Source organism: Phaenicophaeus curvirostris, chromosome 4 (genome assembly GCF_032191515.1).
Source record: "Phaenicophaeus curvirostris isolate KB17595 chromosome 4, BPBGC_Pcur_1.0, whole genome shotgun sequence".
Lineage (NCBI taxonomy): Eukaryota > Metazoa > Chordata > Aves > Cuculiformes > Cuculidae > Phaenicophaeus > Phaenicophaeus curvirostris.
Genome location: NC_091395.1, coordinates 68492166 through 68511245, shown reverse-complemented (window position 1 = coordinate 68511245; position 19080 = coordinate 68492166). Strand labels below are relative to the sequence as shown.

The following is a 19080-nucleotide window of genomic DNA, read 5'->3' as shown; positions in this document are numbered from 1 at the left end:
GTACTATGTGTGGTCGTAGTATGCTTACAGGTGAGTCTTAAAAAAATAAAACTAGTACTCTTGAAAAGGAAAAAAAAATACACATTGTTTTTCTCCAGAACACCTCTTCGTTCTTATTTACCCCTACAAAACTCTTCTTCACTTCTGAATATATTCAGAGTTCTCCATATTTATAATACTTTTATGAAATTATTACCCAGGCAGTGTGTGTACTAAAATATAAAGTGTTACCATGTAGAAAGCCCTGAAAAACCAGAGGACCTATATCTCATCTCTGTGGTACTTTTGTGGTGTTCTTGATTTTAAAAAAATTACTGTATAGATATATTGTTTGTACTATCAACCTTTTACTAAACTCAACTATAGTTTTGCCTTGACTGGAGGAAAGCTTAAAGCTGTGCTTTTGGAGCAGTTTGTGTTTTTCAGCTTAAGCTGACAAAGGTAGTATTTTATATTTGAAATTATCAGTGAAAGATTGAAGCAAAGTTCTGCTCAAACTAGTCTTGTTTAATGATATACTGAAGCAATAGAAAACTTCATACAGTATAAGAGGTTTGTGTATTTAGATTTTTTTAATGCTCGTTATTAACCTAAAGAAAAGTAGCTTGTTATGTTGGGGTTGTTTTATATATGTTTTGACTAAAAACTATCTTTAATAAAAAGCTGGAGTAGTTTTTATCTGAGAAGATTATCATCAGTGAGTATTTCACAGCTCCATGTTCATCCCATTTTTTACTTTACAGTTGCAAAACATTTTAAACTTCTGTTGCTTTTTGAAGTTTGACAGTTTCTGGCTACCTTATTGTTTCTTGAAGTTATCCAGGAAAAAATGCATAGCATTTGCTCTATAAACAGGTTTGCTTTACTGTTCAGTGCATTTTCTATGCAATAATGATTGGAAATTAGGGCATCGCATACAGTAAAGATATCAAGATAAAAAGTTAGTTGTGCATCAAATTAAACAAAGCTCCATACTAAATGCATTGATCAAATAAAGCAACCTTCTCTGAAGAACCCATGAAGCGCTTGAAGCTTGTGTTTGGGATATTTTTGTAACCCTTTCAGCTATGAGTTATAAAATATTCGACATCACCAAACTGTTCCTTTAGGTTACTGTGCTGGTACAGCTATTTGTTTGTGCAGAAACTAATTCTGGAAACAGAACATTTTGCTGAAGTAGCTTGTTTTAATGCAAAACTTTGGTGATGCCCACTCTTGCTTCACAGTACAGAATCATTCACTAAACCTGGTTGGTGACATCACATTGCTTTTCATACTTCTGTCATCTTATGCTTTAAGTTCGCTTTGATGTTTGTTGAGCATCGGAGGATTGAATCAATGATATCTTTGTCTCTCTTGTGCTATTTTGTAAAAACACCCAGTGCAGAAAATGAAAATGGCAGTAGCAGAGTTTTAGAGCGTGTCTCTTAGCTCTTGCTGTACTTCTATTTAGGTAAGGTGTAGTCCTTTTTAAACAAACATGAATGCATTGTGAGATTTTTTTATAAAAATGTCCTTAACAATAAGGAATTACATTGGAGTTTTCCTACTCCTATATTAATGTGTCTCTTTGCAAAGTAAGGAGTAAACTTTTTAGGAACACAGCACACTGCAGTTGTTGGTGTGATCAAGAGCTCAGAAAAACAGCTTTCAAAACCTTTTGGTCTCCCTAATCTCTGAATTGCACATAGCTGTAGTAATTGCATTATTTTGGGTGGAAGTTATTTGCGAGTTAACTGGCTCTCTAGGGATTTTTATTGTTGTTGTTGTTACTCACTCAATAGAATGACTCTGATATGTATATATCTGAAGGTACAGTTTATATTACTGAAGCAGGAAGCAACTTAGTCCCAGGAATGGAAAGAAGAATACAATCATTGGTTCAGTTCTCTGCTATGTATAATGCATGATCAACTGGTCTGTAATTTTTGCTGCTCTGAGTGTCCATAGCCGTTACAGCAATTCTGACTGTTCAACTGTTCTTGATATTACAGTGGACTAAAGAGGATGGACATAGAACTGCCACCTCTACTGTCCCTAACCTGTTTGTTCCATTGAACACCAATCCAAAGGAGGTCCAAGAAATGAGGAACAAGGTTTGTAATAGTAGTAAAATAACTTTTTTTTTGTCATCACTACAATTAAATTATGTACTTGTAATGCACTAACTTACTTGGTTACAGTGAAGTTGTTGGTGACAGCTCTGGTAGAACTAAATACTGAAACAATGTCTAAATGCTCTGAACTCTTCTTGGAGAAAGAAGGCATTACTGTCCACTGTATGAAGTCTTTCATTGTCTTATATTTTTTACTGTCAGACCAGATGCTGGATACCTCTGAAACAGCCACCACTGAGTTTATGGTTGTAGTTCCATTCCCTGAGATCATGATCCTACGTTAATTACCTCTTTTCTTATTTTGGTTTCACTAGTTGAAATTGTAGCCTAGATAGTCATCTACGGATCTCTCTCCCTATTGTATTTGATTTTATTATAATATGCTCTAATTGTTGCAGAAATGTCTTGAGTCTTTGGAACTGCATGTTAGTTTTTTTCAAATTGGCTAACAATTGATTTTCCTGTCTTTGAATTTCAGATTTTCTTTTAACCAGTGTATGAACAGGAAAGCATTGAGTGCATTGGGTTTTTTCCACTTTGTCTTTTAATGTATAAATGTGTGCTGGTGTCTGGTTAATACTTAACTTGCTCTAAATTGTTTTGCTACTTCTAGCTGGTGGCCATATGGAACATGGGAGTTAGCATTATGTTACAGAAATTCTGTGTGCAGGGGTACTAGCAGGAATACTGATTTGTGCTAAAATAATTTGTATAAGGTTGACAGAGCTTTTGCTTCTCACGACTTGGCACTGTAAAATAATAATCACTTGAAACGATAAATCTGAAATTACCAAACGGTTTCTTGGTGTTTGAAGCACGAATGTTGCTGTATTAAAAACTTAAATAAAGTGACTAAGAGGAGAGAAATAAAACTTCAAACTTTTTTACTTTCCTGGTGACAAGAAGGGTGGTAAACTAGAAACAAGTACAGGTGGTGCAGGATCTTCATACTTTCTGAAATACCAAGTATTAATAATACCTTGTGTTTGTATATTTGAGTGCACGTATTTTTATATAAATTGATAGTACTCCAGAGTGTCAGTTTATGCAAAGAAAAGTATTTATATAATATATGATCCTGACTAGATTAAAAAACTGGGTATTGTGAACAGTAAGTTTTGCAGGAAGATGATATTGTGGTACAATAGGCTGATGACAGAAACCTGTAAGTGAGTGGTCAAGTACAATAGACTTACACGAATATGACCTGTGCTTCTCTCCTCACTTCTCTTCACAAACTGGAGTTTTCTGTGACCTGATCTGTAGTTTTACATGAGCCAGTACTAAAAAGCAAAGGACAGTGCCTGCTGTGGCTCTTAAAAGTCTAAATTCTGAGAAATGTGAGGAAACCACTAGGAACTTGAGCAGGCATCTTCAAGTGGTGTTCGTAAGCGCAGCTTTCTGTGCTGGGTAGGGCCGTAGTCTACTCCAGTTGCAGCCTTTTGCCAGGCTAACACCCCCACCCCCTTTTCAAATACAAAGGTGGTTAACTTTTCTCTGTTGTTAACATGACTGTGTTCTGCTGCTTTCCTTTACAGATCCGAGAGCAAAATTTACAAGATATTAAAACTGCAGGCCCTCAGTCACAGGTTCTTTCTGGGGTAGTTGTGGACAGGAGTCTTGTACAGGTGAGAGTATAAAATGTCTAAGATTATTAGCTTAAAGTTATTTTACAATATCCTCCGCTTCCACCTAATATGTCACTATAAAATTATTCTTTAATTGGCAGAGAGTAACTGTTTACAAGGTAAGTCTTAGAGGTAACACCGTTATTTTTGCGAGAGTGCTCAGGATCAGAAATTTAAAAAGGCTTCAGCCATGTAGCCCACGCATGTCTGTGGAGGATGCTTCTTGGCTTTTTTTTGCGGAATGCAATGCATGAAGTTCAGAAGGCTTTTTTATATGGGTTAGATTCTTACTCAAAACTAATTGGGCTTTGTGACAAGTTGTTTGTTTGTTTTCCAAGTTTATGTATATTGAAGTACTAATACTGAGCATTGCAAGCTCACTATGGGGCAGTAGTGTCGTGTGTTAAATGTTTTATTGTGATTCATATTTTCTTTGAAGAGCAGTTTGGAAAATAAAAAAGCCATTATACATCAATAAAACTTAAAAGCAGTATATCTGGATATACAAAAGTCTTATCTATGGATCATAGCTTAAAATAAAGTAAGAATTGGAGCTATACAGTGTTACTGTGTAGCTGAATTTCTTTAAAGCTCTGTACATCTGAGTGCTTTGACTGTCCCAGAGAAGTATTTTCTGATATACTTTAAGTTTGGCAAGTCTTACCACGACCACAGCATTATTCATGTTGGATGTCATATTGTTTGCATGTCAATTCATTGTCATTTGCAGTTTTATCTATCAGTTACTGTTTCTTTGCATGTTTTTAGCAAGCATCATAATGCATTTGGTTGATGTTTTAAAGCCTGGGCTCGGTTTGCTCTGTTTACTGAATTTACTGTTGCAGGATGCTCCCCTCTCAGACTGTACGGAATCTATTGAAGGGCTCGATCTCACAGAGCAGGCCTTTAGTCCTGCTAAATCTCTGTCTGTTAGAAAGGTACTGCCCTGTCATACTGCTCTAAATACTATTGTTCACCCTTCATTTTGCCTTTTTTTTTACCCTGACCTCTTCCCTCTGTTAGCTAATGATTTGGCTAGAAAAAATAAAAAAAAAAAAAGATGGATCTACAAATTATTTATGTGCAGTTATATGCAAGCAGTTTCTTTACCCTGTTTGTAGAAGCTGGTGAGGAAACACTTGTTAGAGTGCTGGTTAGGTTCTGCATATAGTGGGGGTTTTTGTGCATGCTGTTAGTGTTGAATTACTCTAATTTGGGATCCATTTTGAGTTACCTTAAACTCAAACTCATTTACGTCAGTGTAATTCCAACAATATCCACATGTTCAGAGTTTATCACGCTCTCAAACACTCAGCTTTTGATCCTGTATTACTAGACCTCTTATTTCCTTAAAACTTCCTCTGGTTATCTAAAGCATTGCCAATTAATGCTCCGCACTGGCTTTCAAACAAGTTGTCATGCTTGTGCTTGAGTGATATGCTTTAAAATACAGATTAAATTCAACAGATGTGTGTATGGTTGGTGTGCACAGTCCTTCAGGGCAGATTGGAAACACAGTCCTTGGGTGTCTTTCTCTCCCAGATTTTGAAGGTGCTCCTTAGAGGTGATCTAATATGAAGTGTAGTGTGTAAATAAGCATCAGTCTCTTCTGCTCCAGTATTTTCTCTAAAAGATTCTTAAATCTTGATTTAGATTGGGCTTAACATCTCATTATCACAAAAGCTTTCCTGCCAACAAGCAGAATACTTTGAGTGACATCATTGTTGCAAAGCTCATGACTTTATAACACATTCTAGTACAATAAGCCAATTTGTGTTTATAGATAGTTGTTTCCTACTAAGATTTTGATGATGGATGAACTTTTGCAGATTACAGTTCATCTGTTTTCTGAAAGGGAAAATAATGAAATAAATATTTTCACATTTAAGATGAAAAATAAAACAAAGCCAAGTTTTTTCCAGGCAATGCGTGCTTTTTATTCTCTGCTTAATAATACCTTCAAAGTAAAAAAAATGTTTTTGTGATAGTCATCTATTAGTTATCACAATGCAGGTAGTTCCCTTCATCAATGATGTGCAAGATGCCATTTAAGTATTTTTTAATAATGGTGTCATATTTCTGTAGAACTAGTCAAATATTTCATGTGCATTTTTGTAGCAAGGAGTGAACGAGAGGTCTTTTGGTGGTATGATTTTGCCTAGAGTTAGTTTAGGTGCCCAATTATACCTGTCTCATTTTGTGGTGTGATGAAAGTCCTCCCGAAATACTGTGTAAAATTACATCACAGTGTAGTGGTGGTCTATTTCCTGATCTTTATTATCTCAGTATGGATTGTGACCTGAATGCTTTATTTCCTGTTGAGAGGGAACAAAACCCAAGCCAACAACAACCAAGAAAAACCCAAACAAAACCCAAAAGAACCCCCCAATGAACCCACAGAAAAAACTGTGAACTCACAAAGAACAACAGAAAAACCTACCAGAGACATTTTCTAGAAAGATTATGCCAAAAATCAGAACAAAGGGAAATATAAGTAGCCTTATGATGCCCACACAGGCCTTGCATGAAACGTTGAATGAAACTTTGAGGAGACCTGTACATTGAGGACTTAAGGACTTGTGGATGCCAGGTACTTAGAAGTTCTCTCCTGAGAAATTCTTTGACGCTTAATTACAGTTAAATTAAAATGTTCCATCTGCAATGCTTACAATGTACTATGTTTTCAGCTGACATTGAGATTTATATCAAATACCAATGCATGCTGTTTTAAATGAAAAAATCCTCTTAGTCCTGTTTGCGTACAGTATGCATGAAATGCTTTGAGTTTTGGCTGCAGTAGTGAACACTCCATTTTGCCTTGTCACTTGCTTTGTCCATGTTTTGAGAAGTTCTAGCCACGTTGCAACACAGGCTCCTTGTGCATCATGTAATTTTATTTGTGTTACAGACTTGGTTAACTAAGCTTTTGCTTTAGTCTTGGCTGAATGAGAAGAAATGTTGGTTATTCTTACCAATGACCATTCTGCATTCTGAGTTTAAGAAAAACAATTTCATATTGATTTTCAAGAATTTTAAGTACAGTGGGAATCATCCATTTTGTGTCTCTTCCTTTCGAATAGAAATTCTGAGGCTTTGTTCTTCGTGAAGAGCCTCTCGATTCTGCCCCAGAGGGTGCACTGTGTTTTAATGGCGACTTCTACACGAGTAGTACTTTGAAAATCTTGTTTTATGGATAAAGGCACTGCATTAATGCCAGATTGCGTTAAGAGCTATTTTCAACTGCAGACAGTTATTAGACTCCCTGATTAAGAGAAAAATTGGCATGTATAAGTTGCTGGTTTTGCTCATACCTGTCCCTGGGAACGAGGTGAAGTGTTTGCCTGTTATAATGCCGGTCCTAGCAGTTTTGAATGTTTCTCTGAAAGCAAGATGTGCTGGAGAAGTTGTAAAATGACTTCATAATCTAACATTTCCTTGTAGGTCATCTGAGGTGCAAGTTTAGTACAAAGATACTAAATTGTACATCATTAGCTATAAATTAGTTTTCCTGTGTCAGGTCTTTGTGGGAATGTGTGTCCCTACAAAATTCTCAGGAGTGAAAATTACTCTCTTTGTAGACATAATCTACCCATTCTTTCTTACAGTGGAGAAATGCTGTTGACATTCACGTTCTTACACATACAATCAAACTGCAAATAGTCATTAAAATAGTACTAGAATCATCATCAAAATACGTCAGCATAATCCTGGTGAAATCTTTAGAACGTTAGTTTTGTGCGTGTCATCCTATGTTGAAACATTGCCAGTTTTATGCAGGAGAATTTATTCACACTCTACACGCTGTCTAATACTGAAGCAACTCCAGACCAAATTTCTTGTTCAGTTTTTCTGGACATTCATAGGAATCACCGAGTGGCATGGACAGGTCAATAGCTCTGCAAAGTCTTGCTTATTCTGCTGTCACAAGTAATCTAAAATATGTCCAGTACTGTCTTTTGCATTCTTGGTACTACTTTCCTTCTGTCCCATGTTACTGTCTTCATTTTGTGTTTTGTTTTTATTTGAATTCTCTAGAGGCTGTTTTGTGGCCTATTCTGTGAATTAATGCATCTTTATTTCTTTGATTTCTACATGTTTTAGAGTAATCACATTGCAGAACTTATTAACATGCTACTCTAACTTACTTCTCCCATAGAATCAGACCCTCTACCCTTGTCATTTCCCTTAGTGGCCTTTTAATTGCTTCCATATTACTGCTGCTGAGCAAAACTGGATGTGTTAATCTGGAAACAGCTTTTAGGAAATGAAAAGTTTGCCTTTCTGGTATCTTCTGTAATTTTTCTGCTTCTACAGTCCAAAAAACACAAGGGCTTTTTCTTTGTGATACATAATCCACTTCGTGTTGTTGCCTCTGATCTTTTTCATTATTATTTGTCTTGGGTCAAAGTCGTGGGTGCAGGTTTTGTGTGTGCTTGGTTTTGGTTTGTTGTTTTTTTAGTTTAGTTAAGTGTGATAAAGTTGATGCACTGCTTTTATTCCCAGTAGTTAACAAAGGTGCTCTCTTAGGGAGGAGAAGACAATGCCAGGGCCGTAGTCATCTTGCTGTGAGCTGCAATACCTTACAGGCATTCAGTAAAATTTTGTTCCATGTGAAAGTTGTTCTACCCAGTCAGTTGGATTTAACTTGCAGACAAGATTGAGAGATTTGTAAACATTCCCAGGATACCAGCGTGCACTGTATGTCTTGTTTGTCTGACTTCTGCAATCCTAGAAAACTCTTAAAAGTCTGCCTGAGATCAGTGCTTTACAAACCCCTGCTACTTATTGCTGAGTTTAAGTTAAAACTCTGTATTTAGTCTGAAAGGTGAGCAGAGATACAAGTTATTCTACAAAATAATTAGGATTTGTACAAAGGTAGATGGTTTTGTGACTTTTAATGTGTTATACTGTAAGAAAAGCCGTGACTATCAGATTGGAAGCTTTCTAGTATTAGACATAGGGTGTTAATGGAAATAGTTGAGAAAAATCTTTTCACACTCTGTATCTGAGATGAGAGTTCCTCTTATTTTATGGAGAAACAGAGCTGATCTATAATGTTTTAGAGATGTTTCTCTCCTGCACTTCCTTCCAGGCTCTTGCAGCGGAGACTTGTTGTTACACTGTTTGTTCTTCTGGCTTCTGTTTTGCTTCCTGAAGAGCAGCATAGATTTTAGCAACCAGCTCTTCTTCCCTCCCTGGATTGCTCTAGACCAGATTTCTAGATATCCCTCATAGGCTTTCAGAAATACCCAGCTGCTCTTGTCCTCATTCCATCTGGGCATTCTTGTCTGTCACCTTTTTGCTGCAGACAACTTAACAAAAGCAGCTCTTAGCATCCAAAACAGTTCTCTTTCTAATTTCATGTTCAGTTTTACAGTGAACATCTTATGCTTGTCCATCAACTGTGGACTCTTTTCAACATTGAAGACAATTCAGGTATCCCAGTGACACACGGTACAGACCACACGTCAATCATTTCCAGACTAGTGTCAGAGTTGTATGACATCCAATTTAAAAACTGAATACTTAAAACAAGTGAGGGGCTGTCCAGGCAAGCATCTTTTGTATCTGAGACAATGAAAAGCCAGTGGCTTTGATCTTTACTGTTTGAGGATAAACACTAAAAAGCTCTACCATTGGAGAATCTGATGTGGCTGCTTTTGTCCTTTGGAACTTACTGTACTTAGAATTGATAATGCTTTATTTTTATTTGTATAACTTTTTATCTAGCTTGTATGACAAATGCTGTAGATGTAAATATACTAACTTGTATAAGATTAAGGTTAATTACTTTTAAATGGATTGTAATAAACTATTAATCCGGTGCGTACAGAACACATACAGGATGGCTTTTTACTAAATATCTGTCAGATATTACGCAGTAGTTACTAGAAATGGCTTTTCCCTTATTAAAAAAAACAGACCACAAAAAAACCAAAACAAGAAGTGGCAAAGCAAGCCACAAACGCCCACCTGTGAACTGGGTCTTGCAGACTTGGACAGATATTCTGTGCCCAGTTTGACCTGCAGTTCGGCCTGATATCCTGTTTCTTTTGTGGAGAGAAAAAGAAACTTGATACTTGTGTGACTGCAGATATAATGCCACTAGACTGGCTGTTGTTTGCTTAGTGGTGGATATTCCTGGTGGAAACACTGATGTGTCTGTTAGAGTAATTGATGAGACCTGTTTTCTCCTTTGTTAACCTGCTGTAGATGAAATAATTTTAAAAAAAATCCTGCAACAGATTTTTTTTAATCTAAAAGAAAATAAATGCAACATTTTTTTCATAGTATCTTTCTGGTTTGTTTGGGGGGTTTTTTGGTTGCTTTGTAGGCCCTGTATTTCTTAGGGTTCTGCAAGTTACTGCTTAATTGCAGATGTATCTTAATTTTCTTTTGTCAGGGAGAACTGGTGACTGCTTCGAAGGCAATAATTGAGAAAGAATATCAACCAAAAGTCATAGTGAGCACAACAGGACCAAATCCCTTCAACAAACTCACTGATCGAGAACTGGAAGAGTATCGCAAAGAAATAGAAAGAAAGCAGAAGGGACCAGAAGGTTGGTTTCTCTGTGTATTTTTTTTTTCTGCAGTAGACTATAATAATAGCAAGTTTATTGCTGATTGGAAGGTGGGCTACTTGCAAAGCCTGTAATTCATTCAGCTTTTGTGTGTTTCACTTTTTCCATTGTGAATTATAAATGAAAGCTTATTGGAGACAGCATATGCGGTCCGAGTGTTAATGGAGTATTCTGTAAAATGCATAGATCTTATTTTAAGAATTATCCTAGCAGACAAACTGGAGTGTTTAGAATAGCCAGTTACTGCTGCTCTTGGGAAGCTGAAAGCTTGAAACTTCAGTCAAAAAATCATCTAGGTACCGCAAAGTATTGCAGATTGTTCCACTTTGCTTCCCCTAGCGCTTGAGAGAGTCTCTAGAATGAGAGAGTGGTGTTGCTTTTTAGCAGCAAAACTGCGGGTTTCTAACTCATTCCAAATCGTGGCTTTCAGAAGATAGAGAAGAATATTTGATTGCTACTTGTAAAGGACACATCTTGGGGACTTCCCCCAAAACAGACTTTCTAAATTATCATAGAATTATGACAGAATTGTGCTGTAGAAAGTAGTTGCTGCATCTGGAGTGGTTATCCTGCTTTATTTCTGTATAGTTTCAAGGGATGATAGTTAAGAGATGAACGTCTGTTGTTAGGTTTTGAATTTGAATGATGCAGGAACCAGAAGTGCTTTTTCTTTTGCAATGTGCTCTTTCTGCTTCTGTTTTTGATAAGATAATTTGGGAGCCTCTGTAGATTGTGTGTGTTCAGTTAATCAAGTGTTGGGCTGTGTGGGGTGGGATACTGTGCTGTTATGCCTGTGTAACTGCATACATTTGTTCTCTCAGTAACATTGCTACATCCTTCTTAGATAAGGTATCAAAATATGGAGAGACTGTGTTACTGAGACAGACACCAGCTGGGGAGCAGAGTACATTGCTTAGAAATCAGATCATCAGTGAGCAAAATACGTCAGATAAAAAATCTCTGGATTTGAAAGGCAGATCAAAAACCTTTCAAGGAACAGATACGAAGACTTTACAGGATCGTGGCATATCATCACTGTCTAAATCATTAGATAACACTCAGTTTGCTGCTGCATGGGTTTCTTGTCAGACCACGCAGCAAGTCATCACACATCTTAACCAAGAAGAGCCAGATGGGCAGAAGTCCTCCCATAAGGAATTTCATACTGCAGTGATCAAAGCATTAAAGTCCAATCCTGATCTTTTGGCTGATGCCTCAGGTATTACTAATGTGGTACAGTTGCGCTTGCAATCTAAGGAACAACCTCTTTACCTGCACAGTTTGGAGATTCTGTCAGTTGACTCTCATCTGTGGGACTGATTTAACTTATAATTATCTAGGTGAACTGTATGGGACAAAGCTTTAATATTGTTCCTGATACACAGTGCACTCTGTTGTTTTCCTTTGGATCTAGGGCTGGATCTGGAAGCAAGGGGGACCCTCTTTACTAATAACAAATAGGCAAACCACCGAAATCTGTTGTGAATCATTTAATTACTGCATGTTTCTGTGATTATCTGTGCAGTCTTCTGTTCTTTTGGGATGCAATTTTGTTTATTCCAAGTTTCAGCAATACAAAGCAAGCAAAAGAACACGATCTTGTGTAGGTCTAACAGAATTCCACACCCCTTACCAATTTGCTTATAAGTTCCTTGTGGCTTTCCCTCACAAGTTTTCTGTAGAACAGCATGACAAACCAATTCATAAATGGTTACATTATTCGTGGCCTCTTATCGGGGGGGGGGGAACCACCACAGAGCTCAGCTGTGACCTCAATAGTTTTGTTGATATTAAACAATCACTTAATTTTCTTTTGCTTGTTTTGATATTATTTAATATCCTGGCACAATTTGGATTCAGAAAAATGTATTCCTATCTTATGTGTATGGAGTAAAAGGACACTTATTTTCTCATGTGCTTGAGAGGTGTTGTCTGTGTTTTTAATTTCTCCTTGTCTTCATCTGCAGAACCTTCAGAAGATGGCAGACAGCAGAAAGAGAGAAGCCCTGCTGATCACACTTTAGCTCGCACTCCTCCCAGTACGCCGATTAAAATAGAGGAAGGTATGTCAATTCTGATCTGGGGGCCAGGGGAAACCAGTAACTGCATCATTAGTGACTGACGCATGAAAATATATGAACTAGCATCTAATAATGGTAAATTATTTCTTGTGTCTTATACTACCTAAAACATACAACACTGAACTATGAGTGTAATAGGAATTATGTTTACAATAATAAAGAAGTGTGCATTAAAATAAAGACAAATTTTCATCTCTTCAGAATTGCCTTGTCATCTCTTTGATGTTTCTCAGTTAATTTACCCTTTTTGCTCTTATGAAACGAAAGTGTGTCTGATGGTGAACCAGACATAAATTTAGATGCTTTGGTAAATGTCCTTCACTGATTGCACATTTCTTAAACATTATTGTACTTGGATTACACCTCAGTAATATTTTTCCAACTCAATTTGAATCAAAATATCATTATTTGCTCACTTTATGTAGTAGTTTTGACTAAAAATGAGAGCAGGGCTGGTAAAGTCTGCAATTTCCTCAAAAAAGGATAAAATAACAATCTTGAAAGGTGTAATCTAATTTGTCCTGTTTCCTTTACCTTGTATATTGGATATATCACTTGTCTGTTAGTCTTCCATTCACTACTTCATCTCATTCTGTTTTCTATAAGAATGGTCGCAACCATTCTTCTAACTTAACACAATGGCTGTGATGAATGCATAGATTCTCTACTTGTGCTTTTTTCTTCTTGTGGCTGCGTTACAAACAGGAGATGGATATGCTAAAGAGTACCTGTTACCATAGTAAGTATCATTCCATACTCTGACCTGCTTATGTGCTTTGCTTCACTTTCGCAAATTCGTTTACTAAGTTGGTTTGGGTTTTTTTGTTGTTGTTGGGTTTGCTTTTCTTTTTTAAAAGCAGGCTTTTTCAGTTGATGCTGATTTCTTTAGTTCTCTATTTCATCAAGTTCTAGGTAGTTAACAGATTTTATGTTAAAACGCACTCCCCCTTTAAAAGAGACTGTGAAAGTGACATCATGTGTTTCCATATCTGTGTGTCTGATCCCTCAGTTTAAAAAGGAATAGTCTGAAGTTGTCTTTCAGATGTAGCTGGAACAGATCTGGGAGTTTCTGCCCCAACAGTTTGCTGCTGCCTACACAGCTTGGACCTGGTAATGAAATGGAAGAAAGTTCCTTATCTGTTCTAGTGCAGAAGTGTTACCGCTGACACTAAACGTACCCAGGAGACTTCTGCACGGAAGTGAATATGGAACTACTCCCATGTTATATAGGTCAGCTGTATGGAAATTCAAATTCCAATGAAGGAATAGCAGCAACTTCCACAGCTGTTTCAGCTAGATCTGCAGGGCTACGTCAGATTATACTTGAAAGCATTAAGAATGTTTGACTCCCTCCATTCGTATGTCTTGTTATATCCAAAAGTCAGTGTGTGTGTTGTAGATATGGAAGTCAAACTACGTCATAGACAACCATGATAATACTAATAAAGTTCAAAAACCTGAAAATTCTTTTAAACTGAGAATTGTGTTCTAGAAACTGTTCTTCTGGGACAAACATACAAAGCTTATCTTAAGAGAGTAACTGGAAGTTTATACTGTGATGACTTTGGTTGACAGTTCTGTTGAATCATGGAGTCATGGAATGGTTTGGGTTTGAAGGGTCCTTAAAGACCATCCAGTTCCAACTCCGCTGGCCATGGGCAGGGACACCTCCCACCGGATCAGGCTGCTCAAAGCCTCATGAATGGCAGTGTTCTCTGTACACAGCCACTTCTCAACTCTTTTTCCTCATTGTTTCTAAGTGTAGCTGAAGTCGGAAGGGTGTTTTGTGTTAGCTCAGCTATAGCCTAGTTTGTATGTTTGTCCACATTTATGTTGAAAAATAGCGTAAACCTTTATTATAAATAACGTGCCTTGTAAACACACACCAGTCTTAATGTTACTTTTCAAACTCATGTCAGACCACATGTAAAGGGAGAGCATGGATGTAGACATGATTATTCTAAAAAACATAGGAGATCTTGAGATGCTGCTGAGTTCTTAAACTGTAAATAGGTTTTTGCAGCAAGAAATATTGTTTAACATTCCTAGTTCAGTTACTGAAATCCATCAAATAGAACAGCAAGGCATTTACTTACCGGATGCTCGCTTTATCAAATGTGGAATTTGTAATCCTCCCTAATTCTGGTAAAACATTGCCCCTAGCAAGCTGGATAAACAGATGTTTGTTTGATGCCAGCGTAATGCTAATCCATTCGGTAAAGCTGGTGGTAATTTGGCAGTCCTGGGTTAATGAGTTATAAACCTGTTTGTATTTATCCAGTGCTTGGACCAGCCGGTAAATACTTTTTGAATGCCTGTGGCTTCCTGATCATTAATTTTTAAAGAATTCCTAATCCTTTTTTTAAAACTTTGTTTCAAACTTTAAAAGAAAGCTCTTGTAAAAAGATAAAATAAAACTGGCTGGTAATCTATGATGATGGCTGCTGTGAAAACAGGCCCAGCTAATGAATAGAATAGAATAGTGAAGGAAGGGCCCTACGATGATCACCCGGTCCACCTGCCTGACTGCATCAGGGTTGGCCAAAAGTCACTCCATGCTGTCAAGGGTGTTGTCCAAAAGCCTCTGACAGGCTTGGAGCATTGAGTGCTTCTCCAGGAAGCCTGTTCCAGTGTTTGACCGCCCTCTTGGTAAAGAAAAGCTTCTTCGTGTCCACTCTAAACTCCCCCTGGTGAAGCTTTGAATCGTTCCCATGCATCCCATCACTGGATTCCAGGGAGCCCAGCAATGCTTTCAGTGAACTCTTGATAAGTAAAATCAAAAAAGAGTGTAGTGATGGTGAAGAATTGTAGGTGATGCTTCGTACAAATCTGTCCCGTATGTATAAGGGTTAAACTCAGGCTCGAGGGGGCACCCTGTGATGTATATAAATCGCTTTCTCTTCTTCACTCTGTTTTAAATCCTGCCTGCATTATAACTTAAACCGCTAACTTGTGCATTCCGAGTGTTTGGCGCTGAATTCTAGCGTGTTTTGTTTATTTAACCTGTTAGGAGTTCACGGTGCTCTAGGCAAAACTTGTTGGGTTTTCTAGCTGGGATTCACAGAACAGAGCCCTCTAAAACGCATGGGAGGATTATTAATTCTGCCTGGCAGAAATAAAAGGAAAGTTCATTGTCATAGGAAAATGGGAAGGTATCAAGTATTTTCTGTAAATTCTTGTCAAAACCTTCAGTCTTTTCAAATTAAAACGAACAAGATTTTAAAAGGGAGAAAAAATAGTTGCCTGCCTTTTGTGTCTTACAATGAATATGGCCTGGTTTTTGTTCCAAATTCCTCCTTATGTAACAGCAACGGGGATATATTTTACACAGAGAATGAGATACTTCTTGGCTACAGTACAGGGATGAACATTGCAGGGAACTTCAAAAAGTGCTCCTTGTTAAATACATGTGCACAAAGAGGAGCTTTAAACAACATCTCTAAAGCATAGTGGTGAGAGAGGACAGCGTGACAAGTGAGGGAGAGGTGGTAAAGTTCACCTTTGACATAAAGCTGTCTCTAGAATTTTGATGTTCCTTTCTCCAGGGTTGAGTTTTGCTGTTAGACGTCAGACATTTAAAATCGCATAACCTGCTGAGCTCATTTAATTTGATAAAATACATGGATTTTACTTATAGAAGCCCATAATACCTGCTCATATCTTGCAAAAGAAGTGAAGCCTTTGTGATAGGAAACCGCTTCTGAAGCAACATCTGTTAGATCTTATGGAAGAATATTATGAAAATCCAAGCACTGGAATTAAAAATGGGCAAGCCAACAGTTTAGAAATTAATTAATGGATTGCAAACCAGCTATTAATTTTGTCCCAACAAAAGAAAAAAAAGACTCAAGATATGGAATTTCATGCTGCTCTTGAGTTCCAGGTCAAATTGTAGGTTTAATTCGTGCTTACAATACTAAAATCTCATGTTGCTTGCAAATGTTACAAATAAAACATGAGAGAAGTCTGAATGGTTACTCTTGCTGGTTTACACCCCCTTGGTGGAATTCACCTTTCTCTTCTTCTGTGGTAAGAAGCTTAAAAATAAACAATGCTTTTGAATATCTTATTTGTGTGCACAAAGCGGAAGAACAGACCTATTACAAAGGCTTTCCTGCCAAGTAAACGTGTTAGTTTTTTTATAGATAGTGCTCACCATCGACGTGCTTCACTTTCTCTGGTCTCGGGACACTTACCTGAACTAATGATGTCATTGTCTGTCCGTCCATTAGAGACACAGCAGGACCAGACTTACAAGGATGACAGTGATGCTGCAACTTTCAAGCAAACCCTCCCAGATCTCACCCCTGATGAGCCTTCAGAAGCACTCGGCTTCCCTCCCTTAGGAAAGGAGGAAGGGAGATGTGATCCAGATGTGCCCAAAAGCCAAACGGAATCCCCTGCAGTGGAAAACAAGGAACCCCAGTCTCAACCTGCTGAAGAGCCAGTAACACCAACAGCTGAGGAGGGGACAGCGGCTGATGCAGGTAGTGATGAATCTCCAGGGAAGTCCCCATCGAAAAAGAAAAAGAAGTTTCGCACTCCTTCCTTCCTGAAGAAGAGCAAAAAGAAGAGTGACTCCTAAAGGCCAAACACACTGCAGAAACACTGTCATGTTTTAAAATCCATTAACCACTAGAATGTACCAGATCGTGCTGAGTGTTTTGTCTTATGTAAATGAATGCAACAAGTAATCCAACCAGCCCCTCAAGTTATGGCTTCATTGTTTAAGGTTACAACCAGAAACTCATGTCCAAAGAGGTGCTAATCCTGTTTTCAGCAGCTACCACAGATCTGATCCCTATTTGTAATCAAACGTGCATGACTTCCATGAGGAAGGCATTGAATCACTATTTTTAATTTCAAGCCCACACTGCTTTACAAAAGAATAAAATTTTCACAACTGAAGATAACACAAGTGTTCTGTTCCAATATTCTCTTCCAAGACACAGGTAAATTCCTTCTTTAATATTGACTTACAGAGAGGATTCTTTTGCAGGGATGATTTCCAGGGGGATGTATTCTTGAACTGGCGTGCAAGCTAGGGATTACTGATCATGTTTTAGGCAAGCTTTGAGGCTATATACATTCCTTCCTCTCTTTTTCCCCCTCTGACTATTGTAACAAAATGAAGGTGTTTTTCACTTCACTTCATAACTGGCACTTGAATTCATCTTTGATGTCCAGGGCTGAGGTAACCGTGGTGTGTTCATCTCATGTTGTGTGTTGAAAGAGCCCGATCTTTTTTTTTTTCTCTAGTGACTATAGTTTAAAGGGAAATTTGTCTTTAAGTCTTGCCTCCCTAGGAATCGGTAATTTGGCTGTTAGAAGAGGTTGAAAAGTGACTGTATAAAAGCATTTCAGAAGTTGTTCAGCTGGTGGTGTGAAGTTTGGGCCTTAACACAGGGCTTTTTTTCACCCTCTTAAAAATCCCTCGGGTGCACAAGCAAACCTGCTGCCCAGACCCTTTTTGCGGCCTTTTGTGTTTGTTCCTTCCCATGATAAAAATGTAAATGTGTTACACTGAATATTTAACCTTTTTTTTATATATTACTTATTTTCACGTACAAAAACTGGCATTTCTTTAATGTTTTTGTTGTTGCCAGCAGTAAAGTACAGAAATGCCAGGTAACCTTCAAGGTGTATCTTCACAGTTTGCTATGAATGTTTAATGTGTAGCATGGTAAAGAAAATCACTCTTGCCACCGAATTCACTATTTTCCAGTTGTTGCCATGCTTCTGTCTATCACAAATTGTAAATGTAGTCTAAGATCAGATAGGTAAAGCTTGCAGGAACTCGCCAGAAACTGCGTCGCTACCCCAGCCAAAAGTGGGGAAGGCCGGTAACCGGTTCTGGTTGCTTTTATCGGCATTTCTGGTGTTAACCGCAGAAAACACGGACGCTCCTGGGCGGGAGAGGGCAACACTGACTCACAGTAAGTGTCTGTAACAAAACAGAGTATGGATGTAACCTTTTAGGACAATATTAAGCATTGCAATTGGTAAAATAGCAGAAAACTAATGCCTTACAATTCATGCAGCAGAAAGCAGCGGAGGAGAGGTGGGTTGAGCAGCTGAAGGTGGCTGTGGAAGGACGAGGCCTGTGTTAGGCTGGGGCGTGCTGGTACCTCGGGCTGGGAAACAGCTGAAAGGAGCAAGAGCTGTGAGGCTTCGAAGGAGAAGCGAGGTGCGGAGGTTGCGATGTCGTGAGAGATGTCGGGCGCGGGGCTGTGGCGTGGGTGGGGCGGGTGGCACAGCAGCAGCAGTAAAGCGGGACCCCCGGACAGGACGTTCGGTCAGGGCTGCATGGCACCAATGGCTTTCAGCTTGTACTTTAACCTTGGCTGTCCTCTGTACACTAGGAAGCGTACAATACTTATTTTGCTAAATTGTGTTTTATTGCCGGGTTGTAATTAAATGACTAATTGCTCTATGTTTCAGTTCTTTAATGGAGTCCCTCCATTTATCTTGACCACATATGCAATGACTCTTAATTTCTAATTTTGTAGTTTGTTCTTTTAATTCTTTGTATTACGATATGAAATGTAGTTATGTATGGTATGGTTACACAATTTGGGGCAGAAGAAAGCCCTGTATTTTTCTTTCTTTCTTGTATCATTAAGTTCTACTCACAAATAAAAGTCTTTAAAAAAACCAAAACCAACAAAACCTT

At 38.0% G+C, this 19080-nt stretch overlaps 1 protein-coding gene across 17 annotated transcripts in view; it reads left to right on the top strand.

The window, feature by feature from the left end:
* Positions 1-19067, top strand: part of ADD1 (adducin 1) — a 62373-nt gene extending 43306 nt beyond the window's left edge. For 3 of the 17 annotated variants that reach the window (XM_069856434.1, XM_069856430.1, XM_069856432.1), the window contains exons 11-18: positions 1995-2096; positions 3656-3745; positions 3847-3864; positions 4591-4683; positions 10149-10305; positions 11171-11545; positions 12294-12389; positions 16640-19067. In XM_069856434.1, the coding sequence (XP_069712535.1) occupies positions 1995-2096; positions 3656-3745; positions 3847-3864; positions 4591-4683; positions 10149-10305; positions 11171-11545; positions 12294-12389; positions 16640-16992 (1284 nt within the window). In that variant the 3' untranslated portion in view covers positions 16993-19067. Of the gene's footprint in view, positions 1-1994; positions 2097-3655; positions 3746-3846; positions 3865-4590; positions 4684-10148; positions 10306-11170; positions 11546-12293; positions 12390-13112; positions 13148-16639 lie in introns of those variants that run through there. The other 14 variants (XM_069856436.1, XM_069856435.1, XM_069856441.1 and 11 more) reach the window with 9 other exon arrangements.
* Positions 19068-19080: the final 13 nt, after the last annotated feature.